At 36.8% G+C, this 12,451-nt stretch overlaps 1 protein-coding gene across 1 annotated transcript in view; it reads left to right on the top strand.

Moving 5' to 3' along the window:
- LOC113117860 (gephyrin-like) overlaps positions 1-12,451 on the top strand; it is a 63,905-nt gene that overhangs the window by 30,305 nt on the left and 21,149 nt on the right. Inside the window, exons 4-8 of the mRNA XM_026286784.1 lie at positions 25-117; positions 4,938-5,032; positions 5,170-5,236; positions 10,333-10,605; positions 10,858-10,974. Coding sequence (XP_026142569.1) covers positions 25-117; positions 4,938-5,032; positions 5,170-5,236; positions 10,333-10,605; positions 10,858-10,974 — 645 coding nt within the window. The remainder of the gene's footprint in view (positions 1-24; positions 118-4,937; positions 5,033-5,169; positions 5,237-10,332; positions 10,606-10,857; positions 10,975-12,451) is intronic.

Raw genomic sequence — 12,451 nt, 5'->3', positions numbered from 1 at the left:
ACGGTGTGTTTGTGTGCATTAAAGGAGACGCTGGTGGACTGGTGCGATGAGAAGGAGCTCAACTTGATCCTGACCACTGGTGGAACAGGTTTTGCACCCCGTGATGTCACGCCTGAGGTACATGGGAGCCCACCTGTTTGTGTTTGTGTCCATGTGAGTGTGTGTTTCTGCCCCCACCCCAATGTGTCCTTGTTTTTCTGAGTCTGTTTGTGAGTGAGAGGGAGAAATTGTGATGTTTGTGTATTTGTGCACTGTGTTTATGTACAATTTATTTTTCCATTCACATGCATGCTCCTTGGTTGATGATTTCTTGTGAAACAAAAAATGTGACTTTTTAAAGGCTTTTCACTAGGGATGTAACTAGTGTTGTCAAAAGACCCGGTACTTCGGTAACAAGTTGATACTTAAAAAATGAAAATGTGACGGTAGCAGGTTTCTTTAAATACAGGTGGTACCGAGTACCCACTCAACCCGGTGGTTCTTGACACATACAGCGCTATGATTTCCGCGAAGCAGAAAACGTGGATGGAATCTCAAAATCCAGTCATGGAAACTTACATTTAAATATGGACAGCCACGGAATTTGTCAAAGTTAGCATAAATTCATCAAATCAAATCTCTGTATGGACCAGTATCTGTAAATGTTAAGCCGCAAAAGTTGGGTTGAAATATGAATCCTGCATGTTCTGAGCATCTCTGTATGAATGAATGAATGGCAGAGACATACGGGTTTGTTTACTACATAGACTGATGCACGTGACGCTTGCAGTAATTTTAGCATCTGCGTCTCAATGAGGACATAAATACATAAACTACATCACCAGAACTGTTCTGAGTCACTTCACAAGCATTTTACCATTTCATTTGAGTAAAACCAGTGTCAAAATAAAAGTAGCCCGTCAAAATAAAAGTTAATTTTTACATAAAGGCATTGTGCTAGAAATATTACTATTATTTAGTAGAATGTATGTGATTCTGCTACTACTGTTACTGTTGACTACTAACTTTATTTTTTAAAGAAATAAATCACACAATATTTCCTCTATGTTTAAATTTAATAGCAAATTCCTTTTATTTATCTCAACAAAAAAAATATTTACATTTCGTTTATTAAAAGACAAATTAAATTTGGGTGAAACTTGTTTACTGTTTTTCATAATTATATTACTTGTAGAAAAACATAATTGTAAATAAGTATAAAGAATGGCATTGGTTTTATTTTTTGTGATAAAAGGTTTTTTTTTTTTATTAGAATATTTTTGTGTTTTGCTTTGGTACCGAAATTGGTACAGAGAACCGTGGATTTTCACTGGTATCGGTACTGAATACTGAAATTTTGGTACTGTGACAACACTAGATGTAACGATTAACCGTGAGCCGGTTGAAAATCGATAAAAATATGTGATGATTCAAATCGGTTGAGATGGTAATCAAATCACGATTCAATTAGGAGTAGGAGTTTATATGAATGTATGTCTGAAAGGAACTTACTGTCTTTAGAAAAGTTTAGATGGTATTTTTTCTTTTCATCTTGCCTCTGTATAATTAAAGTTCATAAGTGCAACGCTGCTTTGTTTACAGCAGAAACCAAGGAAACGCTTTAAGCGACACCTGCTGGCAGAGAGTAAATCTGCATCTCATTCAGCACATCATTTCTGTTTTCATGCAGATGTTTTTTATGTATAGTTTCACAAAACTGAAGTCAAATCATTTTGCTTTTTGCTTCCAATTTTGAAATTATACAATGTAATTTAGATTTTATCAGGCAGTTTTATCCAAAGCGACTTACAAATGAGGACAATAGAAGCAATTAAAATCAACAAAAGAGCAATAATATGCAAGGGCTATATTAGTATATTAATATAGTGTTCTATTTACATTTCACAAAGAAACCTGCAGCATTTTGTCCAAGCAATAATAAAAGGACACATAATATATATATATATATATATATATATATATATATATATATATATATATATATATATATATATATATATATATATATATATATATATATAAAAATTAAATTAAATTAAATTTATGCATTTAGCAGACGCTTTTATCCAAAGCGACTTACAGTACATTCAGGCTATCAATTTTTACATATCATGTGTTCCCAGGGAATCGAACCCCCAACCTTGCGCTTGCTTGCTTGCTAGAGCACTATATATATATATATATATATATATATATATATATATATATATATATATATATATATTTGGTTATTTTAATTGTGATGATTTTGGGTCACATTTACATATTTGGCTCACATCTCAACAAATTAGGATATGGTGACATGCCAATCAGCTAATCAATTCAAAACACCTGCAAAGGTTTACTCAGCCTTCAAAAAGAAATGAAAAAAATAAAAATAAAATAATAATAATAATTCTGTAACTGTATATTCTCATGCTTTTCTCCTAAAAAATATCTTATGTTTTGGTCATAGACAATGTTGAAGATATACTGTACGTTATTGTCAACATTTTTTTTCCAGATATTATTCTTGTTTGCAGTGTTACTTGACAATATTTTGAAGATATTATTGTTTTTGGTTTTTGCACGGCCTGTTATTAGAGTAGTCTCAAGGAGTTTTAAACTACTAATTCAGTTGATGCAGAGACATATAGACCGGGGGAATCCGACCATCTCTCCACCCTCAAATATTACATATCATAACATAACTACTTATAAACTTTATTTAGCAGTTTTTAATTGCAAAAGCAGCTACACTCTTACATAAAAAAAGTGCTTCTAAAGGTTCTTTTAGCGATGCAAAAGAAAAAACTTTTTTGATTCCACAAAGAAGCATTCAATCAGAGGTTCTATAAACCATGAAGAAACTTTTGAAACGGAAAGGTTCTTCAATTGTTAAAGGTTCTTCATGAACCATTTAGACAAAAAGGTTCTTCTATGTCATCATGAAGCACCTTTTTCTTTTTTTTTAAGAGTGTATATGTTTTCTAGCATTCAGATAACTATGGATAAACCATAATCATAATCTAAATTATAATCTTAGCACTCCATACCTGGTGTGTATGTGTGTGTACCTGCAGACCTCTATACAAAAGTGCTGTAATTCAGTGGTCCCCAACCTTTTTAGCACCAAGGACCGGTTTAATGTCAGACAAAATTTTCACGGACCGGGCTTTATGGTGTGATGGATAAATACAAAATAAAATGATACGACTGGCATAAAAACTGTGGTATATTGTAAATATAATAATACAATATTAATCCACTGTGTATTCGTATAAAACTTTATTTAGCAGTGTCCTTTTAACATCGAGCCAACAACATAACACGAATTACATCCTCTCTGCCCCCTAACCCACTTTTTTCACTGATTATGGTCTCTATGGTGACGTTTAAACATGCCTAAAAAATAAGATGCACCACAAAAACGAATATAAAATCCATGAAAATAACACAGAGCATCTGGCCTTTTTCCAAAATAAAAGATCGTTATGGCTCAGCACACTTCTGCCTCCACCTCTGTTATTTGTTTTGCAAAAATCCACCGCTCACGGCTCTTCTGGTCCAGTCAGCGCAAGGCTGTGCCACAATGTTGTTTTGTGTTGAAAAAAAGTTACCCACTGCAGCTTTAATGTAAATTATTTATTCCTTCTTGTGCGGCCCGGTACCAAATGACACACGGACCGATACCGGTCCGCGGCTCGGGGGTTGGGGACCTCTGCTGTAATTGACGAATGAAACCGTATGTGTGTATCTTTATGAGATTCTGGTGGGGATTGTGCCTGGTGGAGCGACGCTGTGTAGCTATTTTTTTATGTATCCTGCACTCCTTCTCCTTTTTACTAATGTGAGTGTTTGAAGTGTCATTCAATTCAAGGGCACAGTGCGTCACATCGGAGAGAAATTCTCTCCTTCTTTTAGCCCGAGATCCCCTTCCTTTTCGTCTCCTCCCCTCCCTGCTGCGCACTTTTCTTCTGACTTTGCGTGTGTTCTAGAATGTGTTTGTATGACTATGACTGTGTGAGGGTGTGTGTGTTCCACCAGGATGGGATGGCGGAGGTGGAGGGACGTGTGTCCCAGGGGGATGCTGGGAAGGGTTCAGTGAACGGGGATTTCAGATCAAAGACCCACCAGAAATGTGTTTGTAATGAAAAATCTCAGCGATGGAGCTGTGCTTATGTCATGAGTATTGTGCTAATGCCACTGCTGTGAAGAACAATTGGCTCTAAATGATGATTTAGCTTAGCCTGTTAGGATGCATGACTGCAAATCATAAAAAAATGATGTTTAGCAGGGCCCTCATGTTTTGTGGCTTTTACATTGTTTTTTTTTTCATATACTGAACAAAATTGGCATCATTTACCCAGACAAAACTGGAAGGCCATTCACTGTCTAACAGATATTAAAAAGCTCTGCTATATAGGCTATACTTTATATGTATTCAAGTTTACCTAGAAATTAAAATCATAATGTCTTTCCAAACCTGTACAGATGAATTTATTTCCCCGAGGAACATAGACAACTGAAAGAATTTCTTGTAGGATTTAATTTGTAACAGTTTTGATTCAGAAATTGCAAGTAAATTATTCATGTTTTTAATAAAGACCGAAATAGTATTTCCTAGTAAAACCTACTCCAATAACGGTTTCATGTACATCAAGTGACATCAAGTCAGTACTAAAATTTATTTATAATACTAATTTTAAAGTCAGTTATCCTTTGATTAATATTAATGACTTAATGAACAGGAGGAAGATGTGAGACTCGAGAACTCTATAAATAAATATTCTAAAACAAAAACAAATGAAGCAAAATCAGACAACACTGTACTGTAGAAAGACTGCTTTCCCTCCCTTATTATCGAATTGTACTGGTACTTTTGACATTCCTAAAAGATAAGATTGATGGTTTATGCACCTGCTGTTGTTTATAGATGTGTGTTCTTTCGTCTGCAGGCCACCAGAGAAGTGATCGAGCGTGAAGCTCCGGGGATGGCTCTAGCAATGCTCATGGGCTCCCTAGATGTCACGCCACTCGGCATGCTGTCCAGGTGAATGCACAAGCACAGACATGTCCTCTCATCTCACTCCTTCTCTCATCTCCTCCCTGTCACTCTCAAACGCACAAGACTGAAAGATGTGTTTGGAATACTAATTGGATTAAATACTAATCATCTCCTTCCTGTAGACCTGTTTGTGGAATCAGGGGCAAAACCCTCATCATTAATTTACCTGGGAGCAAGAAGGGCTCACAGGTAAGATGTTTATTTGTCTGTGTCTTTCTGTGTGTGTCTGTGTGTGTGTCCGTGTGTCTGTGTGTGTGTGTGTGAGAAAGACTCTGTATAATGACATGGGTATGACACAGGTATTACTAGGAGAGAGTGACTTATGAGGACATAACCCATCCTATTTCAAAACACTTATAAATCATACAGAATTTTTTTTTTTTTGAGAAAGTAAAAATGCACAAAGATTTCTGTTAGGTGTAGGGTCTGTCTGTCTGTATGTGTATATATATGTGTGTGTGTGTGTGTGTGTGTGTGTGTGTGTGTGTGTGTGTGTATATATATATATATATATATATATATATATATATATATATATATATATATATATATATATATATATTAGGGGTGTAACGGTTCACAAAATTCACGGTTCGGTTCGATACGATACACTGATGTCACGGTTCGGTTCGGTTCGGTTCGGTACGTTTTAGATACAGCAAAATGTAAAAACATCTCAACTTTTCAGAATGCCGCAAGCGCACCGCGGGTCATGTGACAAGAACTAAATCCATTTATCCTTCGCTGAAATTTCCGCGTCTCATGGAGAGAGCACGTCATTGTTGCTAAGCAAAGACAGACGCCTCATGAGCGCTTCTGCCCGAGCGCTTTGGAAAGGAGGAGAAAGACGCGCTTAGCGTTTTCCACGCGTTTTTAGGCACGATATGTGAACGGCCCCTAAGGCGCTCGCTCACTCAGTACGCGCTGAAGGCTCGTTGCAAAATGTCTAATGCATTTAACAGACCAGAAATATAAGATCCTAAAATAACCAACAGGTCTGGTGTGGGTGCACTTTGGATTCCCTGTAAGCTATAATACCGGTGTCTTAATGCTGCAGGGATAGTTTGTTGCGTGCTTGTTTCTCATTTTTTTCGTCTTTTCCCAGATACTGACACAATAAGGTGATGTCAGCGTAAATGAGTTGACATGTTTCAAGTATTCCCGCTGGTGTTTTTTTTTTTTTTTTTTTTTTTTTTTGTATTCCCGCTGGTGTACCCTGTCGTGTTGCAGATGCGACATACCGTTGTTTTTTTATCCACCACTCTCTTGCCATCACCATTATTGCTTAAAGGGAATCCAAAGTGCACCCAAACACCAGACCTGTTGGTTACTGGAGGATCTTCTTTTTTCTAGTATGTTAAACACATTGGCTATTTTGTAACGAGCCTTCAGCGCGTACTGAGTGAGCGAGCGCCTGCTGAGTAGCCTAACATAAACATATAAGTTGGTGTTTTTTTCTTCTTCGGGAGTGTCAGGGGCGTTGCCTGTTACGTCGTTTGGGTTATTGGGCTACCTTGTTGAACGCATATCATTATATTTCTCTTATTTTTTTTTTTTTTTTTTTTTTTATTTTATATAATGAATTAGTCCAACGAACCGTTCGGTATACATAATGCGTACCGCGTACCGAACCGAAAGCGTCGTACCGAACGGTTCAATACGAATACGCGTATCGTTACACCCCTAATATATATATATATATGTGTATGTATGTGTGTGTGTGTGTGTGTGTGTGTGTGTATATATATATACTGTATAATACATACAGAAAAATAGATTTTTGTTACATATAAATTACAGTACAAATACATACTTAAGAACTGCTAAAAAAAAAATAAAAAAACCTGTTCCATGGAAAAACACACACACACACACATCTATTTATGTGTGTGTGTATAAGGATGAACAAACAATGACAAAAAGTTTCAAGTGAGGATACGCCCCTCCACTTCCTTCACCTCTCACATATACGTTTTCCCTCGTTTACCATGTTAACATTGTGGCCAATCCTATTACAACTCCTTCCCATGAAGCTCCGCTGATTGGGCCGTGGTATTAATCTCCATTACCCATCAGCCCCAGCCACGGAGCACTCTGCTGTCACTGCCGCTTTGAAGTCCAGAAGCTGAGCCGATAAGGGGATTCAACTTTGAAGAACCCCTTTATGCCCAGTCCAGCTCAGCTACAGCACTCCCCCTCTCCCCTCCTCCCTCCCCCAGCATCCCTCCATCCCACATCCTTCTCACAGCCCCGGCTCCTCTTCTATGACAACGACTCTCTTCTGGACTCAGTTTGCCCTTCTTGCTTTTAAAAAGGAGACAGACCCAGGCCACAACGCCACAGGTTCAGAAAGACTTTGATCCACAGAGAGATTCTGCAAAACCTTTAGATTGCAGCAAGAGTTTTGATACAGGCAAATTGTTATTTAAGTAAACTGAGTGAATACGAAACAGAACCACAGACCTCAGCACATCAGAGAAAATGAGATGTGTGTGTACCAAGTGTTTCAGTTTGCACTAGAATGTCACCTGGAAACACACACAAACACAAATAAAAATCTATCCTATTATAACGAGCTCAAAAATGTAAAGTGGCATACAAACCGTGTGCAAATAATAAACAGACAATATTCTTTATAGTTATAGTTCTTGGTGTGAACGGGGCTTAAGACGTAAAGGTATTTATTCTTCTTCATTTGAGACACTTTGGCTGTTATTATACAGAATATCTGTTGAAGTGTAACTGATTCTGGATCTGATATCACAGATAGTTTATTTATGAATATAAAGTACTTGCTCTGGTCCTTGTTTTAAATTATTTTGTTCTGTTGTTGTGCCTCTTTTTGTCATCTTTTGCTGTTGTACAAGGGAGAATTTGGCGGTTGGTTGTGTGGAATTTGTCCCACCCATCCTCCACTGTGATTGGACAGCTGACTTAAAAGTGACAATGATGCATTGTACCCAAAATGTATCATTCTTCAACTCTCTGTGACAAAAAACAAACAAACAAAGAAATCAAAAAAATGCTGAGCGCACAATACTAAGTGGGAAGAAAATGCTCAGTGCCTAAAAAAAACGCAGCACCCTCATTGAAAACAATTCATTTAAAAATTACGCTAGTTTTCTTTGTTTAGAATGTAATAATCATTCATTTTTTATGTATTTTCTTTCTTTCTTTCTTAATTTCTTTCTGTCTTTCTTTCTCTTAATATAATACATAATAAATGCATTATATCAAATCATTAATTTAAATGTAATTATGTAGTAGTTAAGGTCACTATAAGGACCTTTTTGATAAAAACTGTCTAAGACATTTCCAAAACAGCTTTTATTTTGTTTTTGTAAAAATGTAAAAACAGCTTTAATGTGACAAAAAACAAAAAGTTGTGTGAAGTTGAAGAAACACCTGTTTTAGATTTGCACTAGATTTGAACACGCATCAAAGATACCTCTTAAGTTATATTCATTAGCTGCATTGCACTTTGATCTTTCAAACACAACAAAACCGAAACCAAGCAACTGGGGAAAAAAAGTATTTTGCTTTGCTTTGTGAAGTCAAACACCGTTAGGACACAGTGTTGCTGCCCAAGTGATTTGTAAGGCCTTATCTCTGACAATGGGCTACGTTGTAATCTACCGTTTTCTCGAGGAAATTGGACATGAAATATGTCCATCTGCTTTTACAGTGATGTGGCTTCACATCACACATCCACTATCGGCATGTTCTTGTCTGGTCAGCATGTCTGAGTTGCCCATCATTCTTTCTTTGAGCTCAGGTGCCATTATTTGTACAGAGCAGCACACTCTGTTCTGGAGCACTGGAGCGTCAGCGCACACACATGTGCCTCACCTTGCAAAGGGAAGACAAAAATAGACCATCCCTACATGCACCAAGAGGACATGAAGTAGCCTATGGACTTCTGATGTCTCCACACATTAATCTTCGTTTTAACTCTGAGTCACCAAAACGGAGAGATGCAACCACATCAGACCTGCAGGGGGGAATACTCCACTGCATCAACCCTCCCTGGACCGGTCTCCATCCCTTCTGCCGTTCTTTGCTTTATTATTATTAATGCCTCTTGTCAGAATTACTTAAGAAATGCAGTTTAAGAGCAATCGAGTTTGGCCACCTGTGTTAAGTTCACACAATGTGTCCTTATCGGACTTCAGCCCCTCAGAATGGAGGATGTCCAACTGTATTAGAAATTCCATTAAGTTAGTGTCAATAGGTTGGCCTGTATGTCATCCTATTAGGGGATTCGGATAGATAGTGGCCTGTTACATTGGAGGAGAACAAGAAGGATTTATGCTTTAAAGACCTCACATTACTGCTAAACAGTACACTTGAAGCTTGAGGAGCTAGAGAAAGTTGAACTCTGAGAAGGTTACAGATTAAATTATTATTAGTATTAGTATTAGTATTATTAGTATTATTTTTTTTTTTATTCTACTGTTCAAATCTTGAAGGAATAGCTCAGATTATATATTATTTAAGCACCAGAATGTGTCTAAACAAATGGTGTATAAAATAAATGAAAACCACACTATGACGTTTATATAATTTAACAATCTGTAATTTCTTTTTGCCATACACACAACATGCAAATGTTGTTTTTGTAATTGTTAAAATTATATTTTGTTAATTATACTGAATGTTACACAAAATTATTCTACATGACAATATAATAAAACAATGAGAATTTTTTTTTTTTAAATTAGCCTTTTAATCTTAATTTTATTCATATATATATATATATATATATATATATATATATATATATATATATATATATATATATATATGTTATATTCTGTACTGTTTATCTAAGTGTAAATATTTTTTTATTATTATTAATATATGTTGTTTAATTATTTGCTTCTTTTATTTAGTATTTTTTTTTGTTGTATTTGGTTTTTTTATGTGTACTGCTGTCTTTTTTGTTTTGTTTTGCTTTTTTGTTTTGTGTTGTGTTGTGTTTTGTTGTTTAGTTTATTTTATTTTAAGTTTAGTTTTGTTTCAATTTGGTTCATTTTTGTTTTGTTTTGAGTTACTGGCTGTTTTCCAGAAAGCTTCTTACTGCCTAGTAGTAACTGCCATCTAAGGCTGCTTATTACTATGCTAACAATGTAATACTCATGCTAAATATAAATACAAATTTGATTTTCTCTAAACTTGTCATGATTATGTCTCTGTAGAATAGAGTTTAGAGTTTGAGCATCTAAAATATCTTTTCGCTTTTTCATTCCTTCTCTTGCTTCATCTGCATCCCTGTCTTTTCTCAGGAGTGCTTTCAGTTCATCCTGCCTGCTCTGCCGCATGCCATAGACCTGCTGCGGGATGCCATAGTAAAGGTAAAGGAGGTACATGATGCTCTAGAGGACCTGCCGTCCCCTCCACCGCCCCTCTCCCCTCCACACACCTCCAGCCCCCACAAGCAGACAGAAGACAAGGGTGTGCAGTGTGAGGAAGAGGATGAGGAGAAGAAGGACAGTGGCGTGGCGTCCACAGAGGACAGCGGCTCCTCTCACATCACAGCAGCTGCTATTGCTGCTAAGGTGAGCTCCACTGTTAACAATAATAATAATTATTATTATTATTATTATTATGTAATTTCATGATATTTCATGTTTCTCTAACAAAACTGGAATAGGAGAAAGTATTTTGACATTTAAAAGATGACACTCTGCCCCTTTAAGATTCTGTATCATTGTCTTTTGCCCCTGATGTTCCATTGAATCATCTTTCGTGTTTGTGTTTGCACGTGTGAAGTCTCCTGTCATGTTTATGCATGTCATATTCATCATCAGAGCATGAAGTCTCATCCCAGCCATGCTGTTGTCATTGCGAGAGGTGGACAGCCCTTGAGTGGCTTCATCCCGTCCACCTCCATTCCCTCCCATTTCACCTGCTCCTGCAGTGATACGGTAAGCCACACCCACTTTTCCATTCAGATTCACCTCTCCTGCTATTCTATTGGCCTTTTTGAACATCCTGTTTCAAAGCCAACCAATCAGAGAAAGGAAACGTCATTGCAAGTTACTATTGTTTTATTTGCTCACTACTATTATTGCCTGACAACAAAACAGGAAACCAGTCCATTCGGGGCTGTCACACAGAATGTATTGTTGTGTCTAAAAAACTTGAGATGTATCGTACAGGTTCTAAAACAACCTCAGTGCCGAATGCCTCCTCTTCCATGTTACCATCAAATAAAACAGTTGCTGTGCTAATTTGCTACTGTAAACAAAAGCTTGCAATGCTTGCAAGTCTTTTGATTGGTATACGGTTCTGGAACGGACATTGATGAGTGGCACTACGTGTAAAAGTTTAAATTCGTTTAACTTAACACAATGGGCCCTATCATACACCCGGCGCAATGCGACTCAAGGTGCAGCGCAAGAGTGTTTGCTAGTTTCAGTCCGGCGTTGTTCCCATTTTCCCATCCAGCGCCACGTCGTTTAATTAGCAAATGCATTTGTGCTAATTTTTGCGCCCATGGGCGTGCTGGTCTAAAAAAAGTGTGTTCAGAGCTGAAAATAGACTGCGCCATAGACCAACTCAAACCTGGTCTAAAGTCTGGCTCAATGTTTTGTCTTTGTTATTTAAAGAGCGTACATGCTGATTATTAAACACAAGGATGCACAGCAGCACACAAACATGCCAAATATTTAAAATGAAAGGATTGCAATGCATAAAAAAATTTTTGTCCGTCGTTAAAATAGCAAAAGTGGATTTGGACACGCCCTGAGTGCACCTGCGCAGTGCGCTTTACACTTTGCGTTTAGATCATTAAAATAGGGCCCGATGTTTTAAAAACTTGGTAGTAATGTGTGAGACACTTCAAAACACTCGAGTACAACTGTGTCTTGTGTGTGTTACATAGAAAAACCATGGAAATAACTGCATTGGAATGGAAAAGTGCATTCGGTGTGAACAGCCCCTTAGACTAGCATTTCATATTTAGAGACCAAATACTATAACAAAACTGACACCTCCAGGTCTAGCTTTTTGACTTTGACTCTAGTTTTATACTACTAATCTACTATACATTGGTTAACTTTTGTGTTAATTCTTTAATATCAACATGTGTATAAAGCTGTACCATCTCTTATAACATTTAATAATAATTTAATGTTCAGCAAACCAGAATGTATCATTCATATAATTTAACATTATATCATTTTGTTATACCATACATTTTGGAATCGGAATCTTTGTTATTCTGAATGTTACACAAGATGACCATACATTAACGCCATATCTATTGACCAAGACTTGGCAACTCCGGGCCTAGCTTTTGTGACTTTGCCAATAAATAAGACCCTGGCAACCACCCACAACATGGACAAGCATGACTCACTTTCTTTCTTTAGCCTTCTGTTGTGCGTTTTGTCAGTTATA

Source organism: Carassius auratus, chromosome 17 (assembly GCF_003368295.1).
Source record: "Carassius auratus strain Wakin chromosome 17, ASM336829v1, whole genome shotgun sequence".
NCBI lineage: Eukaryota > Metazoa > Chordata > Actinopteri > Cypriniformes > Cyprinidae > Carassius > Carassius auratus.
The sequence above is the reverse complement of the archived record's forward strand: the minus strand, read 5'-3'. Positions and strand labels throughout refer to the sequence as shown.